The sequence below is a fragment of the Rhinichthys klamathensis genome, unplaced genomic scaffold, assembly GCF_029890125.1.
Source record: "Rhinichthys klamathensis goyatoka isolate OS25496 unplaced genomic scaffold, OSU_Roscu_1.1 h1tg000561l_1, whole genome shotgun sequence".
NCBI classification, from domain to species: Eukaryota; Metazoa; Chordata; class Actinopteri; order Cypriniformes; family Leuciscidae; genus Rhinichthys; species Rhinichthys klamathensis.
The window spans coordinates 538,552-558,149 of NW_026607027.1; the positions used below are offsets into that span (position 1 = coordinate 538,552).

The 19,598-nt window shown below is 38.0% G+C and overlaps 1 protein-coding gene across 1 annotated transcript; it reads left to right on the forward strand.

Annotated features, from left to right (window-relative positions):
* Positions 1 to 2,688: 2,688 nt before the first annotated feature.
* Positions 2,689 to 18,302, forward strand: ccnl1a (cyclin L1a). Its single transcript, XM_056239410.1, has 11 exons — positions 2,689 to 2,975; positions 3,355 to 3,429; positions 4,795 to 4,904; positions 6,948 to 7,068; positions 7,154 to 7,218; positions 10,732 to 10,831; positions 10,914 to 11,018; positions 11,103 to 11,244; positions 17,009 to 17,120; positions 17,220 to 17,318; positions 17,395 to 18,302. The coding sequence occupies exons 1-11, from the start codon at positions 2,733 to 2,735 to the stop codon at positions 17,816 to 17,818; spliced, it is 1,596 nt and encodes a 531-aa protein (XP_056095385.1). The 5' UTR covers positions 2,689 to 2,732; the 3' UTR covers positions 17,819 to 18,302.
* The last annotated feature ends 1,296 nt before the right edge of the window (positions 18,303 to 19,598 follow it).

A 19,598-nucleotide genomic window follows, 5' to 3' on the forward strand; every position in this document is an offset into this window, starting at 1 on the left:
TGAGGGACAACCAGGGTGAAGTACTTAAACATCCTCTGATTTTAGGGAAAAGTTGAGGGGCTTCAGTGGTTCATGTAGATTGTCTACAAACCGGAAGGTTGGTGGTTCAATCCCCGGTTCCACCTGACCAAGCTCCCGACGAGCTGGATGCCGCCTTGTATGGCAGACACCGCCGTCGGTGAGTGAGTGAGTGAATGGGTGGGTGAATGTGAGGCAAATTGTAAAGCGCTTTGGTGGCCATTGGGTCTGTGAAAGCGCTATATAAATGCAGTCCATTTACCATTTACCATTTATGGGTAGGGATTAGGTAAACAGAATGTCATCATGCATTGGTGGTGCTGATATAGTTATTGTTATAGTTATCTTCGTAGTGTGAACGGGCCTTATACGACAGCAGTCCACTGGTTTGATTGCAAGTGGGATTTCAAGAAAGTTTACATTTTGTGTAAAAGCTTGGTCACATTTACTGTTATTCGACACATATTTGTGGTCAAAACCGAGTCATTTTTATAGGAATCAAAAGATTTTCCCCTTTGCAGATTTCGCTCGAGTTCAAGTTGGTCCTGCAAATTCACCATGTTGACCAACAGAAAGCGGCTTGGTTTGAAATTGAAAGCGACTTCTGTCAGAGCTGTGACATTTGTGCCCGTGAAATTTACAGGAATTTCACTAATGTGACCTTGTGGAACTTGTGTTTGTACCTGATCTTCCCTAACAAAACATTACCATGATAACACAATTTCTGTCAAAATGCCAACTGTGACCATTGCTAGAAAGCATAGAGGATGGAACAAATTTTTACGTTTATTCTAAGTTTTTTTTTCTTTTTTGGACAGTGATGGATAAAACCTGCATTTGTAACTGTAGTGCCTATAGTATTTTGACGCAAAGTAGCTTATCTTTTAAGGGTCTATACGGAAATAAAATCATCTTCAACATTCAGATGCTGGCGTGACAATTTCTAGTAAAGCATGTATCATTTCAGCACATTATAATTGAAAATGTTCATGTGAAATGATTTTTTTTATTGCAAAGAAGAAACAACACTGTAATGAAATATATCTCAGCAAGAAAGACTACAAATCTAGGCAAAGAGTTCAGTTTTTTTTTTCTTGTGAATAAAAACATTGCTAAAATAAAGTTCACCAGCATGGTTACTGACAGAAAAATAAATCTTTCAGAGAGAAGTTTAATTCACATTTTATAACATGACATAGATAACACTTTATTCTTCCAAATGGAATGTAAGTTATCTGATTGCATAGATAAAAGCAGCAAAATTTGGGAGCTGGTTATTATGCAGTTTCTTAGTGTAGTAATCTTAATGTAGCCTACTTCTTTTATCTGGTTATAAATGCTGTATTTTTCAAGCAATAACCATGCTCTTTTCCAGTAAATACTGCCAAAAGAACTAGGTGATTGTTTTTTGTTGTTGTTGTTGTTTTTTAAACTAAGGGATCGTTGCTATCATGTGTGTATTTTCTCATGACGTCAGCCACACGTCTGTAGAACGTACCCGCGGATTGATATGTACTGCACATTTCAGTTCCTTCCTGTCATCAGCGTCATGGTACTTCCCGTACCTAGTCACTGGGTAGTGGCTGGCTATCTATCTTAAAATACACAAATTACATAATAGCATAACAGTTTCTCCGAAGGATAAGTGTAGCCTACTATTTATTTTTCATAATGCGTTGATGTCGAATAGACTCAAAAGATTATGAAATCTTTAACGCTGATTTTTTTTTTTATTGCAAAGAACAAACAGCACACAGCATTGAAATACAAAAACACATAACATGAAAAGGAAAGGAAAAATACAAACAGAAACAAGTAGCCTGCCTACTGAAAAGACACCACAATCAGTGAGAAAGATCAATTTGTTATTCTTATTGAGAGATTTTAGAGTATGAAGAAATTTGTTATTGTAAAAAAGAAAGAGAAAAAAGAAAGCAAAGCAAAGAAATTAACAAGGCCAACACCATGGGTACTGCCAGAGAAAAAATGAAATATATATTTTAGCGAAACGTTAAAATTACATTTTATGAAAGGAGAAAACATAAATTCTCTCTGATTGCCATGATAAAATGAACGAAGCACAGCTTCTTCCTCAATTTTACAGACTACACATAAGTTGGCAAAAGTAGAGACACCATGCTGATAAATTGCTATGCTCGCTCCCTCGTGATTACGTGGAGTATTTTATGTGTTTACTTATGTTATACGTGAATAAAATCCATTTTATCTCTCATTTTATCCGGCTCTACAATAGGTCGCGGATGTGTACAAATATGCTGTTTGTCAGGCCAGACTTACGTCAGACCTACGTTCAACCCTTATAGAAATATAAACGCCTGGAGGCGCAAGTGTCATTTACAGCAAAAGACTGCTGCAGGAGGCGCTGTGAAAAAAAAAAATCCACCGATAAAAAGCCTTATTGATAACGCTTACAATCCCAGCATAACCAGCAATGTATTTAAAGTGTATAATAAATGGTGTCTACTAGTCTATCTATGGGTGCAGAAACGTACTTCAAAGAAATGTGGTGGGTTACAGCGTTAAATAATGTAACAGTGTCTGACAGCTAACATTTGTTTTGGTCACATGACACACATCTCTGCACCAATCAGCGAGCTTTCACAGAAGCAGCGAATGCAGTGCTATTATCCGCTCTGGGTAACGAGAATATTTCTAGATTCTAACGTCCTCGGCAGGTACCGACGACAGCGATCATGGAGGCGTCGATGGCCACCGGTCCCGCCGCAAACGCGCCCGCTAATAGCGAAGGCATATTAATAGGGGATAAAGTGTATTCCGAAGTCTTCCTCACCATCGACAATTCTTTGATTCCAGAGGAAAAGCTTTCCCCGACCCCGTCTATGCAGGATGGCCTCGACCTGTACGTCGAGACCGACCTGCGGATCCTGGGCTGCGAGCTCATCCAGGCCGCCGGAATCCTGCTGCGCCTGCCGCAGGTAATTCATATGTTTGTTGGTGTAACTTACAAAAACGATTCATCTAAGTGCAACTGTTATATTATAGTGGAAGTTGAAATAAATAATTAGTCAAAAAAAATTGCGATGTGACATAAACGTTATCAAACAAACACCTATAATTCGACAAAACACGCCAAACGTTCCCATGGACTAAAAATATTTGTTAAAAAATGATATAACGTTACAAGTTTAGATTTTACACAGTGTTTAATCTTGAGTTCAGTAACATGGATTCTGTAAGTTACGTCTTTCACGAACGGTGTCCATCGGCTAGACAAAAACAAAATGGCGGACGTTGCTTTTTTTAAACAAAACAGGGCGGTTTATTAAATTGTCTTTAATTGCATTTCTGTTTCAGGTTGCCATGGCGACCGGACAGGTGCTTTTTCATCGGTTCTTCTACTCGAAGTCTTTCGTGAAACACAGTTTTGAGGTAAGAGAATAAAGCCGTATTTACAAGCAATGCGGATGGCAGCCATGTTGTTCGAGCTGCTGTAAATGACATTCAATCAGATTAAAACCAAACTATAACCCTGTATAGTGTATAAATTTTTTTAATGTTGGCGTCATAACAGGGTAATTATAATGTAACGTTACTTGTCTTCAAATGAACTGTCTAACTTGGCGTAATTTTTGGGCATCATACATAACGTTAGGCCTGTTTGAAAGGAACACTGTCTAGTTAGACAGCTCACTATGTTGACGATTTTAATATTTATATAGCTCTATTTTATATATATATAGTACTGGTCAAAGGTTTGGAAACGTTACTATTTTTAAAGTTTTTGAAAGAAGTCTCATGCTCATAAAGCCTAAAAAATACAGTAAAAAACAGTAATATTGTGAAATATTATTACAATGTAAAATAATGTTTTTCTATTGTTATAAACTTTAAAATATAATTTATTTCTGTGATACAAAGCTCAATTTTCAGCATAATTACTCCAGTCTTATGACACATGATCTTTCAGAAATCATTCTAATATGCTGATTTATTATCAATGTTGGAAGCAGTTGTGCTGCTTAATTTTTTTTTGGAACCTGTGATTCTTTTTTCAGGATTCATTGATGAATAAAAAGTTGAAAAGAACAGCGCTTATTCAAAATAGAAATCTTTTTTAACAATATAAGTCTTTACTATCACTTTTTATCCATTTAACATCCTTGCTGAATAAAAGTATTAATTTATAAAAAAGAAACAAAATGACTGGCCCCAAACTTTTGAACAGTAGTGTATATGGTTACAAAAGATAATAAATTAAATAAATGCTTTTTAATAACTGAGTATTAAGTCAGCATTTAAGAATGATTTCTGAAGGATCATGTGACAATGAAGACTGGAGAATTGGCTGATGAAAATTCAGCTTTGTATCACAGAAATAAGTTATATTTTAAAGTATATTAAAATAGAAAACCATTCTTTTAAATTATAGTAAGATTTCTCAATATTGCTGCTTTTTTTCTGTATTTTTAAATAAATAAATGCAGGCTTGATGAGCATAAGAGACTTCTTTCAAAAAACATTTAAAAATAGTAATGTTTCCAAACGTTTGACCGGTACTATATAATTTGTGTGTAGTTGTCTGTTTTAATTTGCCGACACTTACAAAATGAAATACATTTCATGCAACATTTGCTCAAATTCACTATTTAAAAGCAGAAAATGTTTCTTGTCCACGTACAAGTTCTGAAATTGATATATTTATCAGTATATTGGCCTATTAACTAATGTATGCTGCTTGGTTTCTTGTGTAGCAGTGTTTCTGACAGCTCTTTCTGTCATCTGTTCTCTATCTAGATTGTTGCCATGGCCTGTATGAACTTGGCTTCAAAGATCGAAGAAGCCCCTCGACGAATTCGAGACGTCATCAATGTGTTTCATCATTTAAGGCAGCTCCGAGGCAAAAGGTAAGCATGTCTCGGTCTCGCAGGGCTTCTGTCACACACCGTTTCCTCTGTTCGTTACCTGTGCGCCCAACCTCCCACCCTTAACCGATTCATTTTTCTTTGAATAACGTTTAATGTCATCACCTCAAATTGTAAATGATTCAGGTATATTTAAACATGTTAACTGTGAGTAGTCTGTGCACTTCTGTTTGTCGTTGATATGATGTCTTAATTTTGTTTGCTTTATTCTAAACCATTTTAAAGCTTTTCAGTTCCGTCATCAGTCATAATTGGTAGTAACAGCAGGATATTACCTGAACAAGTAAAATACGTTCAAACGGCTCAAAAGGTTAATTTTGATCAAGGGAATATGATGGCAATTGGGCTATGTTGCATAAATCACTGGCTAGTCTCAATTCTGAAAACAATTTGAAGAGAATAAAAAGGAAAAATTGTTCATCTGAAATCAAGGACGCGGTATTAACTTGAATTCTCTTTTCCCTTGCAACCAACTAACAGCGACCAGCTACATTTACCAATGCCTGGGTGATGTGGAATGGTACGTAGAGATGAAGCAGTCGGCATGGCAACAGTGAGCGAGGTGTCGCTTCCCCCCCTCCCCCGGGAGAAGCCAGTGGTCTGAAAGCGGTCACTGGGATATCGGGGATCGACAGGTTGGCCGCTGGTCCGAAGCGTCTGGGTGACTCCTGTATCTCAGTTTAAGCTTATTGTCTCTGCCAGCACAGGTGATGATCTAAATTTTCATTTCATTATCAAGAGACACCTCACCGCACATGTCATAGCTTCCACAGAAATATCTCACTCTGCACATCCAAGATCGAATTCTCTTGTATGTTCACATGACAGGAGCTGTGAGGGTTGCACACTGAGAACGTGCTTTTTTTTCTTTTCTTTTTGCGTCGTCTCGTAATACAAGTCTTCTGTTTGGATTGGGTGTTTTAGACACTTTATTGTCCAAAATGCACAATTAAATGTTGAGTTATCCTAAGAGCAGTCTTCGACATCAGGTTGTCAGAGCTGTTTTGTGTGCATTTTGCCTTAGAAATCACTAACCATGTTGTTTAGTGTAGATTTTTTGATTATTATGATTTCAGATGTAATTGTGTGACATGAAACTAAGTATGTTGTGTTAATGTTTATGAAATATTTCTGCATGTCTGGATGTCATGTCAGTGAAAATGAAAACATTTAGATAATAACTAACTATTGAAATATAAAGAGGTTTCTCTCTATTTCAATGCAAGAGAGAGAAAATGTAAAAATTTTAAATCTGTTATTTTGGTAAAATGTAGGCTCTTTTCCAGTACTGAATAATTGAATTTGTAATATTGTTTAGGTGTAGTGCATAGTTTTGGTAAAGTAATAAATGTTAAGTGTTTCTCTTGATATCACAACTGGACAGTTTTAGTTTTTAATGGCTAAAAGAGTACAAGAATACAATTCATTTAGATGGTCACCTTTTAGTTGGTCAGTATTTTTTTGCTGTTGTATTGCAGATTTTGAACATGTAGTGAAGGTGACCAATGTTATTACCTTACACACCCTGAAGTACATCCGTACTATTCTCAAATCGTGACTCAGCCTTGTTTTGTTGCCATGAACTTGTTCTTCAAGTAGTGTTTTTGATAAAAAAGCTCATGTCTCTTCTATGTTTTTTAATGGTTATGCTGAGACTTTGTATACTGTGTGTGTTGAGGTTTTTGATGCTTTTGTTTCCCAAGATTGACCTGGTTAGTGTACTATTGTGATATTCCTTAGTGCGTTTATAGTAGAACGTCTTTTTTATTTATTTTTATATTCTGTTGAAGCTATGATGTGGTGAGAGGTGGAGCATTTTCTTGCTAGTAACTTGTGGCAGTGTACTAAAAGTCTTAAACTGAAATTACAGGAGTCAAAAAAACTGGACCTGTTGCCTGTAGTTGGTTGAAAGGGAAACAGAATGATTTTAATTGAAAATGAAGCAAACAAAAGGCACTTTTTCATTGTCTTAAATAGTATTTGGGTATGGGGAAACCATTTTACTTTCGTTCCTTCATAAATCAGGAGTCCAAGTCCATTGATACTTGATCAGAACTACATAAACACCAAAAACCAGGTGATAAAAGCTGAACGGCGTGTGCTGAAGGAGCTGGGCTTCTGCGTCCACGTCAAACACCCACACAAGGTATGTCACTTTCTTTTGTAGCACTTAATAGTTTTGTTGGAAACTGAAATGAGTAACTTAACATGCAGTTTGGTGGTTTTTCTAGATTATCGTCATGTATCTGCAAGTCCTTGAATGTGAGAAGAACCAAACGCTGGTCCAGACAGCATGGTGAGTAACTAAGCAATCTTGAATTGGGTGTCTAGACACTGCGGTGTAACCAGCCCAGTAATTAACCCTCTTACGTAACTTTTCTGTCCCCTCATCTGATGGATTGGTGTATTCGTGGCTCATGTGTGTGTTGGTGTGTGTCTTCTGTTTAAATCTCTTGTTCATGGCTGTAATTAAAGGAAAATGGAGAGCTTAGTTTAACTCTGTCCTTTCTCTCTACTCTTTGATTAAAGGGTAGTCCATGATGGTAAGTGTCATAAAGAACCTCTGAACTCTGCTCCTCCAACCACATGACCTCAGGAATCTCCCCCCATTGGCTGCCCTTCTCGAGACAGCCAATCCAGTGAGAGCTCTCTGCCCGAGAATCACTGAAGGGGGCCTTTTCCAGCTGCCATCAGCATCTTGTTTTCTTGCGGTTGTCCAAAAGGATTTGTATTTGTTTTTGCTTCAAGTCTCAAGTTTTCTCTCTTTCTTTTTAATTATTTGCTTTTCACCTTTATAAAAGGTAGTTTAAAACCTGAATATTTGCATTTCATTATTAGACTTCACTTATTAGATTTAGGTGGTTTTTTCTTTCTAAATGTACTCCAAATTAAAGGGTAAATCACCCAAAAAGGAAAATTGTTGTCATTCACCCTGATGTCTTTTCAAACCTGTATGATTAGTTTTTTTTTCATAGAATAGCTAAGTATAAATTTTAAAGAATGTTCACGTTGCTCTTTTCCATACATTGACAGCATATAGTGTCCAGAGGCTGTCAAGATGTAAAAAGGGCAAAAAAGTGGTCATTCTCTTTATTCCAAGTCGTCTGAACTGAAATTTAAGCTTAATTCTGTCCTTTGATCTTATGTGCTTCTACATTAACAGAATTAGTTTTATTTAAATTTGTAAGATTTATATAGAAGATACATTTAAAAAACCTTTTGTAATTGTTTCCCCCAGATTTTGTGTAACTAGTGTAAATAATATTGAAACCTCTACTGGGCTATTAGAGTTTTGCTGAAAAGCCACTTCTTCACAAGCAAAGCTTGTGAGTTGTAATAGTGCGCACAATATGCTTTGTCATGCTTTTATATTCATTTTGGAGATGGACGGCCTCTGTTCACCATATTATTCCTTTGTATGGGGTGGGAAGGTCTTGAACATTGAACGTTGTCTTTTTTTTTTGTGTGTTCCACTGAGGAAAATTTCATGGGTTTAGAATGACATGATGGTGAGTAAATGACATTTTTTATTTTGGGTGAACTATTCCTTTAAATAAGCAATTATCACAATAATTTGGTGTGAGGCGTTATGTCTTACAGGAACCCTCTCCTGCTCAGTCTACGCTTGAACGATATGTTTGAAGCTCAGAATTTTCATATAAATCAAATGTTCTAAGTAGGGTTGGGAATCGAAAATCGGTTCTGGAATTGGATACTAAAGGTCCGGAATCGGATACTTGTAATAAAATTATCTTCGATTCAGCTTATCGATTCCTGTTTTCGAATTTTAATGTAATTTCAATCCATTTTCAAGCGCAAGAAGCAGCGAAAGAGAACTCAATTCGGCACTTGCGCTGTGCACAGTTTTGTTTTCACACACATCTAAAACGCGCACCCAGAGAGCCAGCTCATATAGTGTGCGATACCGAGTTGAGTTCTTGTATGTCGTCTTGGGCTTGAACGCACAAATGCACACAAAATTATGTCACAATCCTCGTAAACAGTCATGTTGTCTTAAGTGAACGTAAACAGTTGAGAAAGAAAACGCATATTGGATCCTGCATAAGGTCTTAAAGTGACAGCAGTCTAATAAACCTGCTGCAGTCTCATAACGTTAATCAAAAATCAAAATCACTTACTGATCTTGACTGAATAACTTTTGTGACTTTAATAAGGATTAATCTATATTTTATTTATAAAAAGCAAACTATGTAGTGTTATTTTACAGTTGATAACAATTTCTGTACCTGAAATCTGTTTAGTTGTATTTATTTGTGCTATTGCTAATTTGTTCTTATTACTTGTCTTAATGTTTGAAATTTGTTTGACAGTTGTTTTTGCTGTGGTATTTTTGTTTAAACTGTAGGAAGATGTTCTTTAGGCTTTTTTTTTTTGGCAGCTGATTTATGAAAATCAGCTGCAATAAAACGTTTTGCCAAAAGACTAAGAATAAATATGTTGGACATAAATGTTTGACAATTTTTTTTTTTTACCTTACTGGAATCAAAAAGAATCGGAATCGATAAGCAGAATCAGAATTGGAATTAGAATAGCTAAAATTCAAATGATACCCAACCCTAGTTCTAAGGCCTGCAGTATAAAATCTAGAGTGGTTCTATTTCAGCGTAATTCACAAACATGTAGTCTTTCCCTTATTTGTCGTAATGACAGCGTTTTGGGTCCATAGTATCCATCTGCTTGCTTGCTTTTTTCAGAGAGCTTTGCATCTCATTTCTGGCAGTCATTCAGAGTTGAAGTTAAAGATTGTCTGTCTGCAAGTCTCCATTTAGCCGTGTATCCTAATACTACAGGAGACGTGGATTTGCCCATTCCCAGGCCGACTCCTCAGCCCGCTTTGCATGCCGTATATTGTTATGAGTTGCATGCAGACATCAGTGCTACATCCCTGCTGATCCCGTTTCTCTTCATTTTACACTCTCATCTGCTTATTTTATGGAAAGTTAATCGAGTATGTAAGATGGAATTATGAAAAAACAGATGGAGTTGTAGTAGAGCTGCACGATTCTGGATAAATTGAGAATTACAATTCTTTTGTTTCAAACGGAGATCGCGATTCTGAACAGACAGCTAAACAATAACACGTAGTTCACTAGAGGTTCTAACAAATGTTAATTGCTGCAGTCTGTTTAAAATGTTTAATGAATCTGAATTAATTATTTTGGTTTGGTTTGAATGAATGATTCAATGACATTAATGATTATATTAATGGATGAATCAATTTTTTGATCAAACCTCTTGAACGAATGACGCGTCGGTTTATTTTTTTACCAGTTCTTCTGTGATCACAGAAATACCGATATTGTGTGGTTAAAAAGACTTGTTTGTTCATGACAACTGCCCTCTCTGGCTCAGCGGCAGTGCAGACGCAGGTTTGAATGTTCTGGTGTGATTTTTGTCAAAGGTTCAATAGACACAGGTGATTCGTTTGGGTTTTCGATTCGAGATCGCAACCTTTTAACGATTAATCGTGCAGCTCTAAGTTGTAGTAATATGTCGCATGCAAGCCAGTTATATTTTTGACAAATGTCCTCCCATGAGCTTGTCTATGTGCACATGGGTACACTGAACGTGTGCGTGTGCCCATTCACACTGCATGCTTGCCTTAAAACTTCTGTAGAGCGACAGAGGAACGCGAGGCAGAGAGGGAAAGGACAAAGTTAAGCTCAAGCCTCCATTTATTTTTGGTCTTTTTGCATCATGTGACAAATCTCGTACATAAAGATGATGTTATGGATGATCAACCCATGCAGGGAAGTTGCAATTTTGTGGTTCACCTTCTGTGTTGCAGGAACTACATGAATGACAGTCTTCGCACTAATGTGTTTGTGAGATTTGAAGCTGAGACCATCGCCTGTGCCTGCATTTACCTCGCTGCACGAGTGCTACAGGTACAAAACCGTTCTCTGTCCTTCATCACCTCTTCTTGGTTTACTCAGAGATGTGGTGGTGTTAATGTCTGACTTTTCCCAGATATCGTTACCCTCTCGGCCGCTCTGGTACCAGCTGTTTGGTGCTACGGAGGAGGAGATCAAAGATATATGTACAACCACTCTGAAGTTGTACACCAGAAAAAAGGTTAGACCTGTTTTAAAACGAGCAGGTATTCACTCTTGTGTTATATTGAGTCTGTGTTTCTGATTCGTTTCCTTTGTTTTTTAGCCAAATTATGAATTTGTGGAGAAGGAAGTGGACAAGAGGAAGGTGGCTCTACAGGAAGCCAAACTGAAAGCCAAAGGGCTGAATCCAGATGGCACTCCTGCTCTCTCCATATTGGGCGGATTCTCTCCTGGGTCCAAACCATGTAAGTTGTCACTTCCTCTACCTATTGTGCAGTCTAACGGCTTTACTTTTAAGCATAGTTTACCATCGTGGTTCCAACGGTCAAAACAGAAATGAAGGAGATGCAACAGCTATGAACTACTGGAGAGCTTGACAACAATAGACTCCTGTGTCGTCGAGCGATGTGTGAGGGGATTAAGTAGGGGTGTGTGATATCACGATTTTATATTACAAACGAGGGAATACAGGGCTCCAGACTAACTTTTTGCCTTGGTTGCACTGGTGCGCCTAACTTTTTTATTTAGGTGCACCAGCACAAAACTTAGGTGCACTCAAATTTTTCCTCGTCTCGCGTCGCCTTTAACGCCACAATTTCAAGGTCACCTTTTTATCACGCTCCATATATTCATATATATTATGTAAATGGTTTTAAACAAGAATAAGGTGTAGTTTTTTTTTTTTGGAAGCACAATTATACTGTATATAAAAATATAAATTTAAAAAAAAAAAAATTAAAGTGCTGTTTTTACATTGTTCAAGTTAGGGCAGGGTATTGACAAATTTCACAATTCGATTCAATATTGATTATTATGGATATCAGGTACAATACATGGCAAATTTTCTCAAGAAAAACAAATCTCAACTGCTGTAAACTGGGAGTCAGTTGTAGCCCACTATGCTTCATTAGCCTACTATTATATTGAAGGTAAAAATTACCTGATTTGTACACAAACACTTAAATTACACTTATTTTTTTTAGAATAATAAAGTTATATGAAATATAAACATTTAAATGGTGGCTGCATAAAAACTTGCCAGATTTTTTTTAAACATGCATTAAATATTGAAAAACATAAAATTATAATGACTATGTAATATGGTGCATATATTAGGCACAATGCTCCTCTAGAGTTAATTTTTCTAGCTAGCTAACGAGTTTATGGGCACTGTTTTTTCTGAGGTAAATGTGACGTTACATTATCTTGTTTACAATTGTTTTACTGACGTCTTTCCACGGTTGAAACACTGATTGAGCGATTCCATGTGAAAGATACGGATTTCGATAAGTTGTACTCTATCTTTTAACACACTTTCAGATGCTCGTTCATGTTTATTTGGCGCTGTAACTGGTATTATTAAGGCGGAAGAGGAGATCATGTGCGCTCCGCGCTGCTGCTTATCTTGAGCTGAGCTGAGCCAGAGCGATCTCACGCCACAGCCTCAAAACACTATTTATGTTTTTGAATTTCGTAAGAAAATGGACCTAATTTGAAATCTGAGACTTTGTTACATATCAATAGTAACAAAGCACAAAGATTATTGCGATTTATTGGATGGGATGCTCGCTACAATGTTCCATTCATTCATCAACTGAAAACAGCATAGCCCAACGGTTCGTAAAAATCAATGAGAATCGATTAAAATCGAGAAATCAATATTTTTTACCTAGTTCAAGTAGCCTACATTTTTAAAAGCTTCTTCGTCGTCTGTTTTCCTGCGTTTATTTAGCTGATGCTGCTGATTGCCGTAACAGATTCTCTGGTGCTCAGGTGACAGGTCGCAATTTATTTTCAATCACACAGCACGGCACGGAGCATTTTAGTCCTACAGGAATATCTGAACCACAGCCAATCAGAGGCAAAGACCCGCCCAATCTCTATCTCTGATTGGTTTAGACAACGATATGATCCAACCATGCGTGCAAGGAGAACAAAAGACTCGTTTTGTGGAGAGGCAGCGGATGCGATCATGCGAGGACGTTAGGTGCACTGGTGCGACCTAGGAAAAATTCTTGTCGCACCCTTACAAATTTTGGTCGCATGTGCGACCAAATTGGTCGCACTCTAGAGCCCTGGAATAAAAGAGATTGTAGTATCATGTTACAGCCACATTCTATCAGGTGCAGTTCTGGTGCCCCGTCCCAACATACTGTACAATACGACATACATTCACATCACGTTTAGCAACGCAGCAGTAGGGTTACACTCGTGTGACATTGCAGTTGTTTTCCAACTCAAAAATGTATTATTTGCATGCGTTTTAAAAACTTGCCAGTCGCTGGCTGTTCTGACATAAGCTTTTCTGAGCACGTACACCAGAAGCGCACACACACAAGGCCTGTCACACAGCGCTTGAGTACTAAACTAAATTGTGCTAAAACTGTCAAATACACACAAGGTTTACATAAACAGTCGTTTGTATATTAAGTGAATGTAGACAGTTCGGATATGTGTCAATGTATTGGATCCGTGCATTCGATCTTAAAGTGACAGCCGCCTAATAAACCGTCTGTGTCTTTAGTAGCTTTAACCTTTTGAGCGGTACAGTCCCACATATGGGATTTTGAATGAACAGTGACGTGACATATCTGCCAGATTCAAACTGTGCTTTCGCCCATTGGTTGGCGCTGAGCCAGAGACGGACGCGCTCAGCACTGTCATATATCACAACTATTTGCAGTGTTTTCAAACACATAATGTTTAATTTAGGTTTCAGACCTTTTTAAATTTAAACACACATAAGCACTAGTAAAAGAATACTTTTCGAGTTTGTAAAATACACACTGATGTCTATGGAAGCACCAATAATAATCTATTCAAATATAATTTGCCAACATGTGTTATTCATATCAGATACACATCGTGCAAGTAACTATAAAGTTTACTCTTCTTCTCCCAGTTCACCGGACACTTTCTTACATGTATTTCGGGAGAAACTGATGAATTTTTGTGCTTTAAATCCGACTGACAGGACTCTGAAGTCTGAATTGACAAACATGGTGGCGCCCATCTGACGTTATAGATCAAGATTATTTATAAACGACAAAACGCACTCCCTTAAATGTATTTGAGAATCGGAATATCAGTTGTTGACATGGTAAGCAAGTTAGTGAATGTTTAGAATTAAAAAAGGAAAAACTATATAAAAGCAATACATCTATCATACAGTGTTATTGTGGCTGCGGTGTATCACGTGACAAACGTCACCATGGAAACATTAAAGGGGAAACGTTCTAAAATAACGGTCGCCTTGAAAAAAACACTCTGGGCGTCAGTTAGAATATATTATACTACAGGGCCGTTGAATGCTTAAATCTGATTGGTTGAGGAACGTTCTAAGGTGTGCAATTATTTTCAGGGAAACGCACGGCTAAAGTAGTTCCAGGCAGGTCTTGACCACATTACCGTTCCATATCACTTCGCGTAGTCAACTGTCATAACGGAAAATATAATACAATTCATAACAAGAAAAAACATGCAGCCCATGCGCTTGATCTGCCATTTTCGATGTCTAACTTCACAATCAATGCAAACATGCAGTTTAATTTTAATAAATAAAGTATATAGTCCTATCTATAATCAATCAAATTAAACTGAATATAGGCCAAATACATTGATAGTCCTGCTGCACGGGTTTTCCTAATTAATGCAGATAATAGGCTATAACAAATAAATAATTATTGATAGGCCTATACTTGTTAATAGGACTTTGTGTTTCATTTATTAGGCTAGTCTACTGTCAATATTAGAAAAAAAAAAAAAAACATGAACAAACTAATTAAAACGAATTGAGTTAATTAATAAATAATAATATTGACGCACATGCTTCTCTCTCTATCTCTCTCTCTCTCTCTCTCTCTCTCTCTAATAACTGCATTAATAACTGCATAAAGCCGAGGACACACTTATTGTAAGGGCGGTTATGAATGTAATTTGATACTTTGTTATGATTGATCATGCCCAAACGCGTGTTCAGTCTGTGTTCACAGTCGGTGTGTAAAATCTGCTGCAGCCAATGGAAACAGTCAGAGAGTGTTTCAGCCAGTCGTTAAGTGTGTCCAGCATTTAGTCTGCTATCAGTGGCTCAATCCTCCGTTACTAACTCTAAAATGACGTTTTGGAATTAGCAACGGAGGCATGGGATTAGATGCGCAAGAAATTAGTCCTACATACAAGAGCGTTTTAATGACAAAAACTTTACAAACGTCTTGAAATACATCATTTGAACAATGTTTCGAGGTGTGGTAACTGTAGTATAAGCGGAATAATTGACTTCAGGCCGTTAAATTATTAGAAAAATAATGCACACCCGAGGTGTAACGGCCACTCCGCTTCGCGTCGTGACCGCATTACCACCTCGGGTGTGCATTATTTTTCTAATAATTCAACGGCCTGTCGTCAATTATTCCTTACTTAAACTTACGTGTGAAAGGGTTAAGAATCAGTGTATATTTAGTCTATGTAGTGTTTATGTAGTGTTTTTTTATTATTTTTTTATTCAGTTTCTTACTTAAATTGTAGTTACAGTAAATACACTTACTTTAGCTTATATTGTATTTGTAATTTGAATCTTTGTTCTTATTTTTACTTTGCCTAAATGGTCTGTCATTCTTGCTTTTTCTCCCTTTATTTTTAGTTTAGTAAATGATGACAGACCATTTATTCTTGAGTGAACAATCCCTTCAAAACACATCTCACTAGCCTGAAGATGTCTACAGGCGTCTGTTTAAAGGGATACTCCACCAGTTTTTCTTATTAAACTATGTTATTCCCTTAACTAAGACGAGTTGATACATACCTCTCTCGTCTCAGTGCGTGCACTATATCGCTCTGTATTGCCGCAAAACTATGTTAGCACTTAGCTTAGCCCATGCATTAAATATGGGCCAAGCAGAGAAGCGACCAAACACTTCCACGTTTTCCCTATGTAAACACAGTTACTCGAGTAGTGTAACTTGACCTGGGCTGGTGACACAAAATAAACCGTTGCGCTTTTCTAAGCGTTTAAAATTGATGACTATATTGTATGGCGGAATACCATAACAAGTGCTTTTGAGCACTTCGACTTGGCGCAATAATATCTTCACTCGTGAAAAGTCCCGGCTCCCGCTTCCTCTCCCCCTCCCTCTCATTTCCGTCAATACAACCAACGTGACATGCGCCGGTAGTAGTAGTTTGAGCGGAGTTGACGAAGTAACAGGTTGTTGGAAGCTAGTTTGTATACAATCATGGTTAAAACGTGCATCGTAAAGGGTTGTGAAAATAAGGAGAATGTACACAGTGCTGTCATTTTTCACCGAATTCCAACACACCACATACAGCGGAGAGCTTGGTTAGCTGCTTTCGGGAAAGCTCCGGTCTGTTCTGGATCATATCTTTCCCTCTCACGGTCCATAAGAGCTAATTCCTCCTCTGTGTACTCGGGTTCAAACAGATATGGCTCTGGGTCTTCTACAAAGAAGTCATAATCATCTACAAAGTCCGCCATTGCAAATGATCTGCAGTTTGCTAATAGCACAGCACAGGTAGTAAAAGTCACGTTGGTTGTATTGACGGAAATGAGAGGGAGGGGGAGAGGAAGCGGGAGCCGGGACTTTTCACGAGTGAAGATATTATTGCGCCAAGTCGAAGTGCTCAAAAGCACTTGTTATGGTATTCCGCCATACAATATAGTCATCAATTTTAAACGCTTAGAAAAGCGCAACGGTTTATTTTGTGTCACCAGCCCAGGTCAAGTTACACTACTCGAGTAACTGTGTTTACATAGGGAAAACGTGGAAGTGTTTGGTCGCTTCTCTGCTTGGCCCATATTTAATGCATGGGCTAAGCTAAGTGCTAACATAGTTTTGCGGCAATACAGAGCGATATAGTGCACGCACTGAGACGAGAGAGGTATGTATCAACTCGTCTTAGTTAAGGGAATAACATAGTTTAATAAGAAAAACTGGTGGAGTATCCCTTTAAGGTTAACAGTAAACCTTTAAAAAATGTAATGCTTCTTGTTAGGTTCTCCTAACATAATGAAGGCAGATGAGAAGTCTCCCAACCCTCAAACGCTTAAGACCATGAAGAAAGAACCAGAAGATCGGACTCAGGGCTCTAAGAGCCCACACAACGGGTGAGTTATTTGACAGATAAATTATGCGACTGTCAATCAGATACTTGTGTAGTTTAATTAAAGAGCACTGATTAAGCAGCCTCCTTGTTCTTTCCTCAGACTCAGGAAGGACAGCAAGTTAGGTCGGAACAGTAGGAGTGCAAGTCGTTCTCGTTCCAGAACGAGATCCCGGTCCAGATCTCGCTCTCCCAGACGACAGTAAGTACCGTTTGCAGTGCGCTACTGTATGCTCGATGATGTTTGTGTCTGTACTCAATTGCTGCCTTTCCTCTAGTTACAATAACAGGCACAGTCACTCAGGCACCTACAGCTCTCGCTCCCGAAGCCACTCTCACAGCCGCAGCCAATCGCCACGGCGACACGCCAACCACGGCCCTCCGTCTCCCCTCCTGCCACACTTGAAGTCAAAGCAGCGCTCAGACGATCTGCACCAGCACAGCAGACACGGCCACAAAAGGAAACGGTCGCGCAGCCGCTCTCGTTCCACCAGCAAGCCCCGTGAGCGGGACAGAGAGCGAGAGAGAGAGCGGGACCGGGATCGAGGTGCCTCTGACCTGGCGAAGAAGCACAAGCACGAGCGTAGCAGCGGCGGCGGCCATCACCGCGACCGGCGGGAACGCTCACGCTCGTACGAACGCTCTCATAAAAGCAAACACCACAGCAGCAGCCATTCAAGCCACAGTCGACACAGACGCTGAGTGTTTTCTTGTTACACGTCTGCGAGACTGCGAGTTCGTTTGTGTTCGATTTAAGTGGTCAACATTGACCTAGTTGTCTGTTTTACTTTATTGATTTCTTTTGTGTTATTTTGGTGTTTTAGTTTTAAATGTTGAAAGGATATGAAACTACATATTTACAGTGTAAAGATGGGTTCAATGTTGATGTAATATGGGAAATGCTTTGATTTATAAAAGCAAAGGTGGGAAAATCAATAGTTACATAGAAAAACGGAAAATGTTTTCAGGAAAGACAACGATACTTTGCACAGATATAGGAATAATAAATAAAGATGCTCTGCTGATGGATGAAAATTGGTTACTCTGAAAATAGATCATATTTTTTTACAGCTGGATGCAGACTTTTTTTTTTGGGATCATGGTGACTTTGTTGCACTGGTTTTTAGTCTGCACGTCTTCAATGTCTGATTTTTACTCAATAAAAAGTGACTTATTCCTACTGTCAGTTGTTGCTTTTTACTCCGTTATGGAACTTGGTTCTATGAATTGAAAATGTCTTGCTCTGACACACAAATCCCATGAGACTTTAAGACCAAACCTGTTATCACAAAATTATATTTATCACACCAGCACAAACGGCTAATATCTGGAGCTGTGGTGTTAAACATTTTGATTGATTTTAGTATATCGGCTTGTCATAAATGTTGTTTTTTTCTCTCTTATATGTAGGAGAAACCTGTTCATTCTAGTGAATCTTCTGTTTGAGGGAGGGGTCTAGAACACAAATTCAACTGCGGGTCAATCTGGTACATAGGACTAGAATCCCTTCATACTGGCCACTTTCTCTTGTTTACTGATGCCTCTTATGAGTGATTCCTTCTCAGTCAAACCTTTCCACATCAGGCTTGTTGATCATTGCTCAGTGTATTTCATGCAGGTAGCATCTGAAGACCAGGATATGGTTTTGGTGTTTTGTTTTTGAATTAAGCAGGGTTTAAAAAAAACAGCTGAGTAAATTATTCAGTGACTCAGTGATCAGAATATCTCATTCATAGTGAGTCCCATTCACTAATAATTGTGTAGTTGCAGGATTTACTTTACTCTGCTTTAGGCTACATTAGCCTAACATGATAATTCATACATATATCAAGTAACACTGCTAAATTAAAGACAGACAAACAGATCCAACTAAAATCACGTTTTATTGAGTCAGCAGTTATATACAAACAATAAGGAAAGCGTTGCAGTAGCAGACCACATCACCAATCTGGCTTTCTGCCTCTGGTATGCGCGCGCACCCTGTAATGTTTGTAAACAGGAAACCATAGACAGTAAAAGAAACAGGAAACCCGAGTATAGATCAGTGGTCGCCATCTACTGGCGTAAAGAGTCACTGAGAAAAGAAAAAGACACATTTTCAGTGCGATAAACATTTTAATTTGAATGAACGGCTATTATACTCTGTTAGACCAACACAAACATTTGCATGTCGTCAGTTTTATGTTTTATCCATGGAAAGGTTCAGAGAAAAACAGTATAAAAAATAAATACATTTTATTAAAACAAAAAATGATTTTAAAGATATACTTACAGTATAGTAATAGTAATGTTCACGGTATAAATTGGTCATATAACTATATAGCTGCCTATTCAGTTTTATGATGAGTTTCCCTCGCATGAGAATGATCATATTTGAAATTTGACCTTACCCTGTAAGACCCGTGGTGGTAAAATTACAACATCACTTTTAGCTCTTCCAAAAACACATCTGCAAGTTTTTTTTTCTTTTTTCGAAAGACCA

Coding starts and splice junctions, on each gene's coding strand:
- ccnl1a (XM_056239410.1), top strand. CDS start 2,733: ATGGAGGCGTCGATGGCCACCGGTCCCGCCGCAAACGCGCCCGCTAAT. Junction 4,905..6,947: donor AGGCAGCTCCGAGGCAAAAG/GTAAGCATGTCT, acceptor TTCATAAATCAG/GAGTCCAAGTCCATTGATAC. Junction 17,121..17,219: donor TCTAAGAGCCCACACAACGG/GTGAGTTATTTG, acceptor TTCTTTCCTCAG/ACTCAGGAAGGACAGCAAGT.